Genomic DNA, 16,735 nt, shown 5'->3' on the forward strand with positions numbered 1-16,735 from the left:
AATACAATTAACCACAAAGTATATATGATCTGAGCATTAGATATCTGTGGTTGGGGAAATTTCCTCACTATGTCTCTGCTCCTGATAAATAAGCAGTTCTCCCTTATACTTACAATACTTACAAAAGAAAATAGAAATCAATTCTTTCTTCTTCTCACATAGTTCAATAGATTAGTAATCTTCACTATTTTCCCCCACATATTATTTTACCAAGGTCTTAGAAAACTCAATAAGCATTTATGAAGTCCCTACTTTCTGCCAGACACTGTGCTAAGCACTGGGGATGCAAAGAAATATAGAACAAACAAACAAAGCAAGACAAAAAATAAACAAACAAACAAACCAGCCTCTGTTCTCAAGGAGATCAACTGTCTAAGGGAAGGCAACATTAAAAAACAAAAACAAAAACAAAAACAAAAAAAAACTTTGTACCAACAAGTGATAAGATAAATGTAATCCCAGAGGGAAGGCACTAAAATTAAGGAAGACTAGAAAAAGTTTCTTGCAAAAAAATTGGACTTTAGCTGAGATTTAAAGGAAGTTGGGGAAGATAGGAAGTGAGAAAAAGGAGGGAGAGACTTTGCAGACATGGGACAAAGTCAGTGAAAATGCTTGGAGTTGGGAAATGGACTGTTTTGTGCAAGGAGCATTCAGGAGGTCAGTTTCCATGGATCACAGAATATGTGGAGAAAAATAAGATATGAGAAGACAGGAAAGGTAAGGAGGGCTTTAAAAGCTAAACAGGATTTTACATTTGATCTTGAAGGTACTAAGAAATCACTAGTTTATTAAATGAGGTGTGTGTGTGATCAGAAATGCATTTTCAGAAGATTAATTTGACAATTGAGTAAATCTTTTTAAGACCAAAAAAAATGAGAGTTCAGATACAATGGCCATATACTGTATACATATATTATTTATCTTTCCTTTAAAGACCTACTCCAAAACCTTATTACAGCATGAAAATATCTTTAGATTTCTTAAGGCTAAAGACAAATTCCTACCAAGTTAGAAAGGTACTGAGAATGAGAATGGGCCTGGTGGTGTTTGTTCATGCTAACTGGGGATTCAAAAAAGTTCATTACAAGCAGACTGGCTAACAAAAGATAATATTTTTTTTGGCCACAGCAACACTCAAAAGTTTATCTCCCTAGTTATAGAGATTTTTTTTTTACCTTTTTTTGTGTTATAAACTCCTCTGGTGAAATTGTGGGCAGGCCCTTTCTCAGAATAATGTTTTTTAAAAAGTAAAATAAACGGCCTAGCATCATAAAAGAAATCAGTTATGTTGAGAAACAGTTATCAAGATTTTTTTTTTAAACAAATTCATTGATCTTAGGTTACAAACTCTTAATAGAGGGAATGGGGAGAAAGACCTACACCTATGAAATAATCATGACCCTTGAAGTGTTAAATAATAATGAGAGTAATAACTCACATTTTTCTAGTGTGCCCCAAGGCTTTCAAAACATGCTCCTCGTGACCGTCCTGGAGATTTCTGTTAATGGGATAGCACCAGTATTACTGAGTGTATTTTATAGGTAGAGAAACCATGGTTTAGTGAGTTTAACTGACTTTTCCATCTTGTATGAATCAATAAAGGACAGATCTCTAGTATTGATTCGATAAAGCCCTGCAATATTCAGAGAGATATTGCATTGATCCATATGCTTTTCACCAGGAGAAGAAGTACCGTTTCCAGAACCAAGTGGATAAAATGAAGGAGAAAGTCAAGAATGTAGAAGAAAAATCAAAGGAATTTGTTTATAAGGTAGAAGAAAAGAGCCATGATTTAATTCAGAAGTGGGAAGAGAAGTCTCGAGAGTTTATCGGGAACTTTCTAGAACTCTTTGGACCTGATGGAGCTTGGGTAAGTAATCTCTCCACAGGAGCCATGAGTTCTCTTCTATTCAGTTATATACCTAGTATGGTAGGGACAACATTTGCCATGTAGTTTTTCTTTAAAAAGCTGTCTCTGTGACTTGGTTGGTTCAAGGAGCTAAGCATGCACTGATACGACTTTGGAACATAAAAATTCAGACCATAAGGAATTAGTGACTTTCCCATTCAGTTACTCTCCTGCCACACTGAACATATTTTGCTAATCACATATATTCCCATTTGGAGACAAGGTGAGGTAGGACAGGTACATTTACCTGAGCTAGGGCTGTACACTTGCTGTGTATCCTTTCCACACTATGGTTTAGTCAATCTCCTTTTGTTTTCTGTTGCCTAATAAGAACATTATTTAACCCTATTGTTTATTTTTTAACCCTAATCCTTGACCCAGAGCACCAAATTAGCCCAAGCTAGGACAAACCAACAATGAAGGGCCCTTCATTGGGAATCAGGGTGTCCTGTTTCCCTTATTCCCTAAAAGGCTTTTCTCTAGAACAGGAGCTTATAGGATATATATTCCATTGATTTCATGAGAAGGGTGATGGCAACCACAATTTTGCACAAAAAGTCCATGTATACCACATGAGGATTGAATTGGGGGGAACAAAAAGGTTTAAGGGATTGAGAGACTATACAATTTTTCTACTACAAGCACTAAATAAAACCTTTTTAATACAGAGAGAAATCTCTTGTTTCCTTTAGAGGACGATGTTAAGGAATTTTTCAATCTGTACTGAGGAGTTTGGGATTATCCCATAGGAGGGTTTCAGACCAATAAGACAATCCTTTTTTATTTCATTTCCAATTCAATAAAAAAGAGAAATTGAAATATATAGAAAAGTGAATTCAGAAAGAAAAATTTTGCCTGGCAATTCAGGTGAAGAGGCCATATAATAGCAGATTTGTTTATGGAGGCTTTAAAAACCAGACAAGGGATTTTGTACCTGATTGAAGGATAATAAGGAGCCACTAGAGTTTGAGACCCATCTTTAAGTGTAATCCATTAGACCACTGAAGAGAGAATGGACCTGAGTGGGGAGACACTAGAGGCACAGGGACCAACCAGTAGATTTTTGCAGTCATTCAGGCTTAGGGTGATCATGTCAGAGGAAAGAAAGGCACATAGATAAGAGATGTTACCTACATGGAAAAGACAGGATTTGACAACTGGTTGGATATGGGAGGTGAAAGGGAAGTCTGAGGATCATATATAGGTTAAGAACCTGACAAGACTGGGAGAAGTTACCTTTCTACTGTAGATACCAGATATAATAACCAGAAAAGAGGAAAAGGATATGTATAGAAGCCATCTTATATTCCTCCTTTTGTCCCCATAGACCTAAAGATGATACCTCTATCTCTGGAGAAAATGACAGGTATTAGCACAGAATTGATAGGAACTGTTGCAAAGGTACTTTTTGTGCAACATAAGTTAACTTTTTAAGAAAAATGGAAGCAGAACTGTTTGATTTCCAGCCTCTGAGTCATCTTATATTTCCTATTATGACACATAAAATCTCTTAACAAAATCTATTTGAGCTTCATAATTTTATTGATGGATTGTCACTGCTGTCTCCTGGCTGATTTCAGATCTTTTATTTTATGATTACTCAGTGTAAAACATTTCACTGATAACAAAAACAAGGATTCTAGAGTTAAAAAAAATCACAAAACTCCTAGACGGTAAAGGGGTCTAGACTCACTCAGGAATGACTGAGGCCGAAGGCTATGTTGAACCCCTCAGGACCTGAGATTCATAAAAGGAGAGTTTTGCTCAAAGTCACACAAAGGACAGTGTGAAATAGCACCTTATATATGTTTAAGTGACAGCAGTGATTTCATTGAAATTGGGAAATCTAGAGAGACCATGCTTAAATCATCTACCAATAGACTTATAGAGTTTGCCAAGGGCCCTTAGAAATTAAGTGATTGACTCATGTTTAAATCAATTCAATTCAATAAACATTTATTAAGTGCCTACTATGTGCCAGGCCTTGTGTTAAGAGCTAAGGATACAAAAAGAGGCAAAAAAAACCCAATCCCTGCTCTTAATATAATGGAAGAGATGACATGCAAACAAATATATACAAAGCAAACTATATACAAGATAAATAGGAAATAATTAAAAGAGAAAACTAATTGGCAATTCCTCAGATTGAATTGGAAAGAGCACTTAAAAATCTTTTTAAATTGTAGTAAGTTTATTTTTAATACACATTGCTTTATGAATCATGATGGGAGAGAAAAATCAGAACAAAAGGGAAAACCATGACACAGATTAAAAAAAAAATAGAAAAAAGTGAACATAGCATGTGCTGATTTACCTGTCTCCTTAGATCTTTTTCTGGATGCAGATGGCATTTTCTATCCAGAGTCTATTTGGATTGCTTCAGATTACTGAACCACTGAGAAGAACCAAGTCTCTCATAGTTGATTATCACACATTTTTGCTGTTATTGTGTACAATGTATTCCTGGTTCTGACTGTTTTGCTCAGCATCAGTTCTTGTAAATCTGAAAAGAGTACTTGACTTAAAGTAGGAAAACCTGGGTTCCTGTCAAAGCTGTACCAATCACAAACTAGGTGACTTTAAGCAAATCACTGCTCTGAATCTCCATTTCCTCAAGTCTCTACTTTTCCATTCACATGGCTGTGTGTGTTTTTTTTTTTTAATCATTTTGCTAGGCTTAAAGTGATAGAAATTCAAGACACCTAACTAGCAGAGAATCAATCTCAAAGGTTGCTGAGGGGCTGGTTTGGTCACAAATGGAGATAGGCATTTCCCTAAGCTGGCAGGCCTGAACTTACTCTTTATTCAAGAGTACATAAAACACACCTATGCTTTTTACACCTCAATTTTATTTTATTTTATTTTTTAATAAAGCCTTTTATTTTCAAAACACATGCATAGATAGTTTTCAACATTCAGCCTTGCAAAACCTTATTACACCTCATTTTAAAACATTGAAGAGACTGCAATTCATTTTCAGTTGTGTCATAGGCATTGGTTGATTGACAGGGGCACTGAAATGTATTTCTGGCAAAAAGCCTTCTCTATGGAAACTCAAGGGGGTGGATTCCTCTTCCCACCTCCACTCCTCCACATGCACACTTCAGCAAGAAAGAGAAAGCAGGATTTCATCGACCACACTCATATTATTCACCCAGGGAAGGATAAAATCCTACCAGGCATTGTTCTAGGGAAACCTTCATTGACTGTGAGATGAGGAGATTTAAAAAAAAAAAAGAAAAAGAAACCCAGCTTGGAGACAAGAAGCTTTTCTTTCTTTCTTTCTTTCTTTTTTTTTTTTTTTAAATAACGTGCTATTCATGTCAAAACTGTTATTAACATTAATTTGCCATATCAACCAGAGTTCGACATTGCTTTTTCTGTTGACATTAAAAGCACAGGAATAGTTACAAGGATGTTAAACTCCAAGATAAGTAATTTGCTTTTCATGAATATGCTATTATTATAATAATTCTTTATTTGTGGATTTGGGGGCTGGTTCTCACTTCTTAAAATAGAGGGTCTGCCTTCCCAGCAAATAAAAGTACCAGCAAAAAATAAGCCGCTCTTAGCCAGGGTCAAAACATCATTTTAGAGGCTGAGAACAATGCTCAAGCTGTGGGTTTGTTTGTTTGTTTGTATAATGGGAATAACAAGGTCGGGCAGAACTTCCAGGTCAACATTTTGAAGTCAACAGAGCGTCACTGAGCACCTGTTAAGTGTAAGACACTTAATTAGGCCCTCTTCTGAATCCATAAATAAACCATTCACTGGATTCTAGAATTACACAGGGTTCTATACTCTGAGAACCACAGACAGGCTCAACCTTTTGGGAGACTTCCCAAGACCTTATTGTTTCTCTGAGGGACCTTCAGCATAAAGCTAGAAAGTATCAGATCCAAACCCTGAGAACTCCATCCATCTCTTGGTGGTTAGTCAGGAACACCAAGAAAAACATTTATATAATGGTTTATGCTTACAAAGGACTTTCACATATATCATACCATCTGATCTTCACAACTCTCTGAAATATGTAGTATAAATGTTATCATCTGGAGAGAGCCGTCTGCACTCAGAGAAAGGACCATGGGAACTGAGTTTGGATCACAACACAGTATTTTCACTTTTTATGTTGTTGTTGTTTGCTTGCCTTTTGTTTTCTTTCTCCTTATTTCTTTTTTGATCTGATTTTTCTTGTGCATCACAATTGTGGAAATATGTATAGAAGAATTACACGTGTTTAAAATATTGGATTACTTGCTGTCAAGGGAGGGGTGAGGGACAGGGAGAGAGAAAAAATCACAAGATTTTTGTGAGAGTAAATGTTGAAAACTATGCATATGTTTTAAAATTTAAAAATGCTTTAAAAATAAGTGTTATTTCTATTCCATAGATGAGGAAACTGAGGCCCAGATTAGTCTTATATTAAAAAATTTTTTGATAACTATATTTCACTATAAGCAGTTCATTTCTTTTTACCCCATTTATTCATTTAAAAACATTATTCTGAGAATGGTTTTTAGGTTTCACCAGACTTGCCAAAGGGATTCTTGATACAAACAAAAGCTAAAGAATGTTTGGAATTAGTGAGATGTCACCTAAATAGTAGGCATTGACTTCGACAATGATATTGTATGAGGATGTATTCTGATGGAAGTGGATTTCTATGACAAAGAGACTAACTGAGTTTCAATGGATAAATGATGGACAGAAACAGCTACACCCAAAGAAGGAACACTGGGAAACGAATGTGAACTATTTGCATTTTTGATTTTCTTCCCTAGTTATTTTTACCTTCTGAATCCAATTCTCCCTGTGCAACAGGAGAACTGTTTGGTTCTGCAAATATGTATTATATCTAGGATATACTGCAACATATTTAACATATATAGGACTGCTTGCCATCTTGGGGGGGGGGTGGAGGGAGGGAGGGGAAAAAATGAAACATAAGCGAGTGCAAGGAATAATGTTGTAAAAAATTACCCTGGCATGGATTCTGTCAATACAAAGTTATTATTAAATAAAATAAAATTTAAAAAATAAAATTAAATTAAGTTTAAAAAAAAAAAAAGAAAAAAAAATAGTAGGTATTGGAGTTCCTATCTGATCTTGGGCCTCCTCCCTTCTTGTCCAGGACTTTTACCATTGCCTTAAAAAAAAAAAAAACCCTAACTAAAAACCCATTTCTAAAGCACTTTCACACCTACTATCTAATATTCAAGAAACATTCAAAAAATGTTAGGAAATAGGGAATACTGGAAGCAGTGTATCTTTTTTTTTTTAAACAGATGAATAAATCAAGGCACAGGAAATTGCCTTTTTCCATTTATAAAATGCTTTTTCATCCAGGAACCTTATTGAAGACCGTTCATCTGCTTTTCATGTGTCCCACACTGCAAAAATAAATTGGGAAGAAATCAGTTACAAGAGCCTGAAAACCGATTTAGAGAAATATTTGGCACCAATACAACAGTAAATGCAAGTCCCATGCTGTTGTTTTCTTAATGATTCAAAATCTTTCATTCTCCTAAACTGAACAGTCTCACTGAGAATCTTGAGGCTAACTGCCAGGAACAAGTTATATGTAGTTCTCTTTAAGAAAAAAAAAAAAGAGTTGCTAATGGAAATGCTGACAAATCCATTCACAGTGGAGGGCTAATGGCTGAAATGAAAAAATATACACAAATATTATAGTAATAAAATACATATTTTAAGTACCTTCTGAAAGTTCAAAGCTTCTGAAAGCTCACATTAATAATAGGCTACCCAGTCTTTATGGCATTTGATTTTATCTCACAAATGGACTTAAGATGAGGGAATACCATTGTACCTTATTTCTTCTACTCTCACCCAGTTTTTTCTCCTTTTGATTTTATTAAATGAGTTTGTTGTCTTTTAGCAGAAATGACCAATCATCTTGATAGGACACAGTCAGTTGTATTTATTTTCACTGAAGATTGGGTGCCATTTAAGTAGGAAGAGCCTAGGGCATAATCAAGAGAGTTGCTTATGTACCAAAGATTAGTCACCAATTCTGAAGCTGTGCTTCAAAAAAAAAAAAAATGCATGTAATGGTAGTTCTGTCTCATTAAGAAGAAGTATACACTGTGGTATACAAGGCCATTTCAAGGTAATAACCTGGCCATCCTTCATAACAATAGTAAAAATTTACATTTTTATCCAGATTTATATTTTACCAAAAAAAACTTTTCTCTCAGCAACACACTACATATCACCAAGGGGTAAATAATGCCTGTATTAGTCTCCCCAAAAGTAGATGAGCAAACTGAGGCTGGGAAGGGTAAAGTCACTTTTCCAAAGTCACCTAAATAATACTAAGTCTTCTGACTAAAAATTCATTGCTCATTTCATATCACCATGCTGTCCTTAGATCTAAGGGGAGGCTGGTATGAGACAGGAAGAAAAGAGGTCCCCAACCTGCACAAATCATAGAAGGTGAAATGGGATCATTGGTTTGCATTTTTATTGGCAATATCCTATGGAGGGAAGAGTTCTGCTTTGTCCCTTACTAGCTGTGTTAATAGGGCAAATTATTTATCTTTTTTTTTCACTGATGAATACAGGAAAGATTTATTTTATATTCTTGCAAGATTGGGTGCCGAGGTTAGTAGACACATTTTTGAAACTCCGAAGGCAGCATTTTATTTCCCATCCTGAAGCACAAGTCTCTCCCGTGATTCCCCATTAATTGGATGTTATAGAAGTTACACAATATATAAGTATCAGTGTTATCATCTGGAGAGAGCCATCTGCACCCAGAGAAAGGACTGTAGGGACCAAGTATGGATCATAACACATTTTGTTGTTGTTGTTATTCTAGAAGGGGAAGGTAATAGAGGAGAGGGCTAGGGGAAAAAAACAAAAGATTTTTTATCAAATCTCAGGAGAGGCAAATCATTTAAACTTAAACTGTGTGTTTCCATTTCTTCCTCTATAAAACTTTCTTCCTCTGATCTATAATGTCTAACTCTGACTTTCTATGATTTTATACAAGGGTAGCTCTTGCAATATGGCATCTTGGAATAGAAAAAAAAAAAAAGGATCCAGTATAGTGGGAATGAGTTTTCAACTACTTCTTCAAAGGATATCTCTTCATTGGATCTGTCAGCTCTAATAGGCTAAAGATAAATTTTTAAAAAAATTTTAATGCTGATTTTTATTTTTTTTTAGCACCACTGTCCCTTTCCAATTAAACCATTTACATTATAGGTACCCATTTTACTACCCACTCCGGCCTTTTTCTTTTTGTGCTTTTTCTTTCCTTATTAGATTGTAAGTTTCTTGAGGGCAAGAATTGTTGTTTTTTTTCTTTTAAAGTTATATCCCTAGTGTTTAATATAGTAGATGCTTAAAAAATATTTGTTGACTTGTAGAACTCTCCATTATAACAAAACTAAAACAAACATATCATCCATATCCAACAATGCATGCAGAATTCTATATTTGTGGGTCACCATTTCTCTGTTGAGAGAAGGGAAATATGTTTCATCTGAAGATGACTTTTTTTTCTTAAACATTTTATTTTATATATTTGTGTATATCTATATGCATATATATATATCTAATTCTATATCTACCTACATAGATATAAATCTATACACATACACACACATATACATACACCTATAGATATAGTATAATTTGGTTTTATATCATCTTCATTTCCTTTTTTGGAATTTATTATAATTTCATTAACATGAAAATCAATTTTAACATAAAATAAAATGTAACACATAGATATTTGTAACAGAAAACCATATTAATATGTTGAATAGTTGTTTGGTTTAAAGTTTTTCAAAATATGTCTTTGATGATACTGCTACTCACAATTCTTTTTTTCTTTTATTTATCTGTTCTTCCCATTATCTCCCTTTCCCCATTGTTCAACAACATTGAGCAAATAAATCCGCCTCTCCAATAAACATCAATAGAAACAAATGTTGTCCACAAAACAATTTTCCAGTTAATCACACTGGAAAATGTCTGTCTCGTCATTTTAAGTTTATCTTCTCTCTGGCAGGAAATGAGTGCCAGGTTTCATGAAAGCAATATTTTTAAGGAACTTTTTTTCTGCTTTGGGACCATAACACATTGCCCCAAATTAGAAAATCCCCAGGTCCCACACATTAGAAGAAGAATCCATCCTGAATCTATAGTTTAGCCAGGAAAATTAACAGTTTTGCTCAAAATGTTTGATTGTCACATCATTGATTAACAAAGGGAAGAAAATATTTCTAGAGTACCTACTATGTGCCAAGGATCCGTGCTAAGTACTTTTTATCAATACTGTCTCATTTAATCCTTATGACAATAGTTGTTATTATTATCATTCCTATTATCATTTGAGGAAACCGAGGCAAAAGTTAAGTGACTTATTTAGGGTCCCACAACTACTACATATTTGAGGCTGTGTTTGAACTCAGGTCTTCCTACGTGAAGTGGACCATCATTTAAAAAGGAAGCATTTGAAAGTGGCTGAAGAAAGAAAGGAGAATGTTCCTCTTGGCTTAGTAATCAAAAGGCAAAAGGGAGGGTGCTCTAAGCCTAGTACTTTCTTCATGGACCACCTACTATGTCACCATGAGCAAGTAACTTGATTTCTTTGCATCAATTTCCTCATCTGAAAAATGGGAATGACAATACTTGTAGCATCACTTAAAGCACTGAATAAAAGTTGTGACATTTGGTACCATAATTAGAGGATAAAAGTATGTTCAATACAGTTTTATGACATTTTCAAGGAGTAAGATATTCTAGTTCATCAAATATTCTGGCTAATATAAAATGTGTTTGATTTTCAACATAACACAGTGAACTACAACCTACACGAATATAATTTAATCTTCATGGGGTGATTTAAAAGGCACTTTCATATCAGTTATGTCCATGAAAACCAGTTATTCCTCTGGTTAATATATTAATAATAGGCAATGGATTAAATATGGTAGAAGAAGCATCGTACCAAGGTTTGTTAGTATATTGATTTGGATTTCATAGAAATCAAAGCTTGTTCTCTTATCATGGAAAGAGGACCTAAGATAAATTCATCTGCAGACAGTGTTCAATTCCTAATTACAACATTGTAATTCAGTCCAATTCAATATAATTCAATTCAATAAATACTTATTAAGCAGTGAAATCTGGGCTAATTGTAAACACAAAGATTCACATCCCCAATAACAAAACAATCCCGTCTCTTATTTGACGCCATATTTCCTGAATAGGGCCCATTGGAGAAGCCCCATTCTCCAAGCCAAACAACAAGGGTCATCTAGCATGAAGCTTTTTTCTTTCCCACCATATCCTAGAGATCACAGTTTTATTAAGGGATGTTCCCAATAGGACCTAAAACCTGTTGTAGGGTTTTTTTTTTCCTTTCCACAAATTTGGGATGGAATGCTCTACCAGATGTTATTTTCAGCATGGGTCTTCTGTTTGGAAATTACAAAGGGGAAGTTAAAATATTAACCAAATGGTGTAGAAAGAGAATGAGAGAATAAGAGAGTAAGAAAGAGAACCTGTCCATAACTGAGTGAATACATATTATATATAACACTAATATATAATATACTATATACATAATACTAAGTTACTTAAAGAGGGAGAGAGGAGTAATAATTGGGTGGGGAAAGAGAATAGACTGGAGGAATGGCTGCAGTACTGGGGGCAATCAGCCATGATCTGGACTAGAAGGCAAGACCTGAGTGAAATATTTAAGTCCCACTATGGATTTTGGGCTGAAGAAATATTGGTACTTTGGATCAATTTGCCACATTTGATGTAATATCATCTTGCTATAGATATCTATATTTCACTCTACCTAAATCTTACTTTAATAACCTTAAGTAGATAGAATACAATGAATTCAATGGAAGAGTCCATCTTCCATTGAGTGTGCCAAGTTCTCTTGGACTTCTCTCCATCAGGAAAGACAATTTCTCTAGAATTGAGTTCTAAACTCAATGAGTTCCATAACAAGTACTTTTTTTTCAAATTTCTTTTCAGAAACAGATGTTCCAAGAACGCAGTGGACGGATGCTCCAGGCACTATCCCCGAGGCAGAGCCCGACCAGCAGCCCAACGAGGGGTCGGTCTCCTTCCCGTTCCCCCTCTCCCACTTTCCCATGGCTCCCAAACAAAACCTCTCCGCCTTCTTCTCCCAAAGCAGCCTCAGCCTCCATCAGCAGCATGAGTGAGGGGGATGAGGATGAGAAGTAATGCAATGATTATTGGCGAACTGGCGATCCAAGAACCGCAGGGAGGGATGAGTGGACCTTGCACACAGAGGGATAGGGAGGGTGGGGGGTCAAGAGTGACTGAAGGCAAGTGTCTGAAGCAAGCACCTTTGAGATGGAAGGGTCAAGGTGAGACCTGGAACTCTTAACGGGAGGAGTCTCAGCAATGGCTCTGGGCCCTCTTGTTTCTACACCATCCTCAGGCACATGCTCAGCATGAAGTTTGCCAGTTGCAACTCAGGACTGACGGAACTGAACCAACGGTCACCATCTGTATTTTATCACTATTGTGGGAGACAGAGAGAACCAGGAAGAATTTGCACTGAATAGAGCTATTTTCTGCTTCTGGGTTTTTTTGTTTGTTTTTTTGTTTTTTTGTGCTGACCCAAACTTAATGAACAGCCTTCTAAGAAGAGCAGTGTTTCCCTTCACCCACCACTCTAGGCTATGCTTGGATTTCCTTGGGTGCCCTAATAGACCCAAGATTCACTAGAATGAGGTGTTCCACCATGATGGCAAGATCCTTCAGAGGGATTCAAGGAATAGGAAAAAGAAAAAAGTTCAAGTGAACTAGCTCAAATATTCACTATCTTCAAGGAGACCCGACCTTGTAGAAGTGTCAACTCTCCATTTTCCTGAATATGGCCCATTTGAGAAGCCCCACTCTCCAAGCCAAACAACAAGGGTCATCTAGCATGAAGCTTTTTTCTTTCCCACCCCACCCTCCACATCAGTTTTATTAAGGGATGTTCCCAATAGGACCTAAAACCTCCTGTTGTAGTTTTTTTTTTTTTTCTTTCCACAAGCTTGGGATGGAATACTCTACCAGAAGCTACTTTCAGCTTGGTTCTTCTGGTTTGGAAAATACAAAGGGGAACTTAAAATATTAAGCAAAAAAAGTGACTTTGATCTGATCAAATCTGATTTTCTTAGATTCTGAAAAACTCCTGGAGTAATTCCTTAAGGAAAGTCATTAGTTCATCTATAATGCCTTGTTCAAAGAGAGGCTGCCTTCCTCCCTATCTAACTGATCAGGTATCCTGATAGACCTCAAGAGAAATTGTGCTCTCCTTGGGCACAGTGCACAAATCAGGGTCTGGGGGCTTTATATGACCTGTTCTATGTATGCACCATATACATCCTCTGGGTGTATCCCATATGCAATATGAATATTGAGTTATGTGTATTTTATAAGCTGTTCCTCTCCCGCTTTCTACCCTGCCCGTTAGACCTAGCTTGACTCCTTGGGACGAAATCCTTCTTGGACTTCTTGAGTCCAGTTCTTCACTGGCAGAACTGGAAGGTCCTTTGCTATTTTGAGGCAGAGAAAATGGCTCTGTTCTTCAAAGAAATGTCCTTAACATTTTTGAGTGGAAGGAGCAAAGGACAGTTTTTCCGTGGCAATGCTTTGGGACTTCAGTTGTGATCTTAATATAGATAATTCAGGGGCTGGTGCACTGGAAGGGTTGAGATGGGGAGTCATTCTTTATTCTCCTGTTCTATCCTCTCCTTGGCAGTGGTCATTTGTGGGGTACGTCTTCTGAAACAATTCTCTGTGTCCTTTCTCCCACATAGTGCTGTTAAGGAAGCTACTGCTTCCTAACGACTGATGCCTGGGAAAACGTTTGGTAGAAATGGGCTGAGCTTGCTAACTGCCTCTATAAAAAGGGCTCATTTATAGAGGCTAAACTGGCACGTAGGGCAATGTTCTGCACCAGCAATTTTGTCCGGGCCCCTTATGATGGACCTGCATTCATGAGGGTCAATCCTTCAAGACGCTGAAAAGGTGACAGGATGCCCTCCCGGCTGCAACGGGGTTAAACTACCTCTCTGCCCTCCTGGAGAGAAGTGAGATGGAAAACAAAATTATAACCCCCCCCCAAGTGGAATCCTTAAATCACAGAAGCCTGCTTAGTTGGCCTAGCACTGTGCCAGGTTGGCGGGCATCGTACACTCACCCTGGCGAAGGAATGGGCTTGGTGAAAAATCCTCATTTGTGGATTTGGACAAAGAGAAAATTAAAGGAGCCAAGGACTCCCCGTGCTCCCTTTCCCTCATGTTCCACGGGGACTTTCACAACTAAGGCAAGGGGGCCAGTCCTATCTGCTCTTTCAGCTTGTATAAAGGCTCAGTCAGAGAAAAGGGGTAGATAACAGCAAGAAAAGAAAAGGGAAATGGGGAAATGGAAAGAGAAGAAAAAAACTGTCTGGGGGAAGGAGCATACACTTAGGGCCCCAAGGGCTATGGGGTAGTTCCCTTTTTCAGATAAGCTGCCTTACAATGTGTTCTTTTTCCTATTTTAGTACTAAAATTTTGGTTTTAGACATGAAAAAGTTTTAATATCTAACAACATCCTGGGAGGGGTTCAAGAGAGATTATTTCTTGGTTCTGTTTTGAAGCAAATGTGTTATAACCACACCATTGTGGCTAAATGACCATTGACAGATGTGATACAAGCTATTTTTGCCACTTGTGGCAGCTACATGGAAGGGGATAACTGAAAGTAAGGGAGAGAAATCATTGTATTTGGAGTCAGGCACGTGAATCTCAGCCTCATAACCTTCCTGAATGACCTTGAACAAATTATTTATTCCATCAGGGTCTCAGTTTGCCTATTAAGTAAATGATTTTTTATCGTCCTTTCTGATCCTAAAACTATAAAGACCCTTTGATTACCCACATATTGCCTTCTTCATTCCAACACCCCTGGGGATGGAAGGGTGCAGGCTCAGGAAGGAGGACTCCCCCCATCTAATCCTTTGGCTTAGCCATCCCCCAGCTAACACAAGCCCTCAGGGCTGGTTTGCCCAGGACCACGGTTTTCTGAGTCAGGGTTTGCTTGGAGTGCCTGATCTTATCCTACCTTAGACAGAGTAAGGAAGAGCAAAGAATGGGTGGCGTGAGTGAAAAAGAGGAAATAAAATAGAAAACAGCCTGGAAGAAGGAAGGGAGAAGTAGAAGGCCAGAAAAACCAGGGAAGATGGAAGAAATAAAGTGTTTCTTGGCCATGCAGACTGAGGGGGGCAGAGGAAGGATGAGCATTATAGAGTAAGGGTGCTTTGGGGTGCAGGATAGGCTCAGAGCAATGGGTAACAGGAGATGGGGATGGGGAAGGGAAGTAGATAAAAAGCTAAAAGGTTCAATATATCATGGGCTATTAAATGTGGAGGACTTAAGTGCTTATGGAAAAAATAAAGCAGGCAAGAATATAGTGGATTTTTTAATGTTGAGTGTGTGTGTGTGTGTGTGTGTGTGTGCGCGTGTGCGTGTGCGTGTGTGCCAGTCAATTAATTTCTAGATTTTCCTAATCTAAGAAATGTTAGCTTAGTTGCTATTTAGAGGAAGACAGAGTTACATTGGGGAGAATCATTACAGCACACATCCTTTGCAGTCTCACAAAGCAAGCACTCTTCCACCAGCTAATGGCCATCATCCTCTTCGCTTTTCATGGTTCCTTCCTTGTCAGCTGAGGAACTGATGGGGGGTAGCCTTGACTGCCTTCAGCTTTCACTCAACACAGAAATATCAGGACTCATGAGTCAGAGGCAAACTAATTTCTTGAATGAAAAGAATAGGCATGTTGTGCTTGTTTGCTTGATGGCTACTCTCTGTAAAACACAGACAGTAGTTATTATTCAATCTTTGTCTATGCCTTAGGTGAATAGTTACTGTAACTCCATCCTTTGGGGGAGGGATGGGTCAAACACCTGGACAACTTCCTCTACATTTCTATTTTCAGATGAATTTCATGAGTCCAGATATAATCAGTTAGGATGGCTGTGTTTCCTTAGCATCAGTTCAATATTGGTTTTAGTTTGAGAAACAATGACATTGGGTCCTTTAAAGAAAAAACAAACTTGGGTCATTTGATACTCATGCCATTCTATAGACTTGAGGTTTTCAAGTCACTGTGATCTACGTAGGGACAAAGCCATAGGGAGTACGTACACATATACATGCATAACCTCCCCCCCCGCCCCGTGCACACACAGCTATATAAATATACACTCATTTAAATAAAAAACATGCCATACTTGAGATCTGGTCTGGATTGACAGCCTCCTAAAGCCCGAGCATCTGTCCTGGTGCTGTATACTTGACACCAATGGAATTGAATTCTTCTGTACTCCTGCTCCCTAATGGAATACAAAATCTCCAGATAATTTATAAACAAATGAATGCAGAATTGCACATTTGGAGCTGTCATTTTTCTTAAAAGTGTGCTTCTGTGTGTTCAGGCTTAGAGGCCCCAGCTCAAAAATGATTAAAATAAATGAATTACAATTGCTGGTACAGCTTACTGTCATTATTCCTCGATGGAACCAAGGAATTACACTCATTTCTTCAAAGGGAACTGGTTATACTCTTACCAAAGGCAGAACTTCTAAAAAGCTCCAGCACAAGGAAGGACTGATGGTCTCCAGGCTGACCAGATACCATTTTATCTGGAGATGGTATAGATAGCCTCCTATCAATGATTTTGTAAAATGCAATTTTATTTTATGTTTTAAATGCTCTTTCCTACACATACCTATTGAGAAGGCAAAAATACCATAGATATTATACCTAT

At 37.3% G+C, this 16,735-nt stretch overlaps 1 protein-coding gene across 5 annotated transcripts in view; it reads left to right on the forward strand.

Annotated features, from left to right (window-relative positions):
- The window catches only part of PCYT1B (phosphate cytidylyltransferase 1B, choline), a 113,722-nt gene extending 97,264 nt beyond the window's left edge, over positions 1-16,458 (forward strand). For all 5 annotated transcript variants that reach the window (XM_051985082.1, XM_051985083.1, XM_051985080.1 and 2 more), the window contains 2 exons: positions 1,682-1,870; positions 11,936-16,458. In XM_051985082.1, coding sequence (XP_051841042.1) covers positions 1,682-1,870; positions 11,936-12,148 — 402 coding nt within the window. In that variant the 3' untranslated portion in view covers positions 12,149-16,458. The remainder of the gene's footprint in view (positions 1-1,681; positions 1,871-11,935) is intronic.
- Positions 16,459-16,735: the final 277 nt, after the last annotated feature.

Source organism: Antechinus flavipes, chromosome 3 (genome assembly GCF_016432865.1).
Source record: "Antechinus flavipes isolate AdamAnt ecotype Samford, QLD, Australia chromosome 3, AdamAnt_v2, whole genome shotgun sequence".
NCBI lineage: Eukaryota > Metazoa > Chordata > Mammalia > Dasyuromorphia > Dasyuridae > Antechinus > Antechinus flavipes.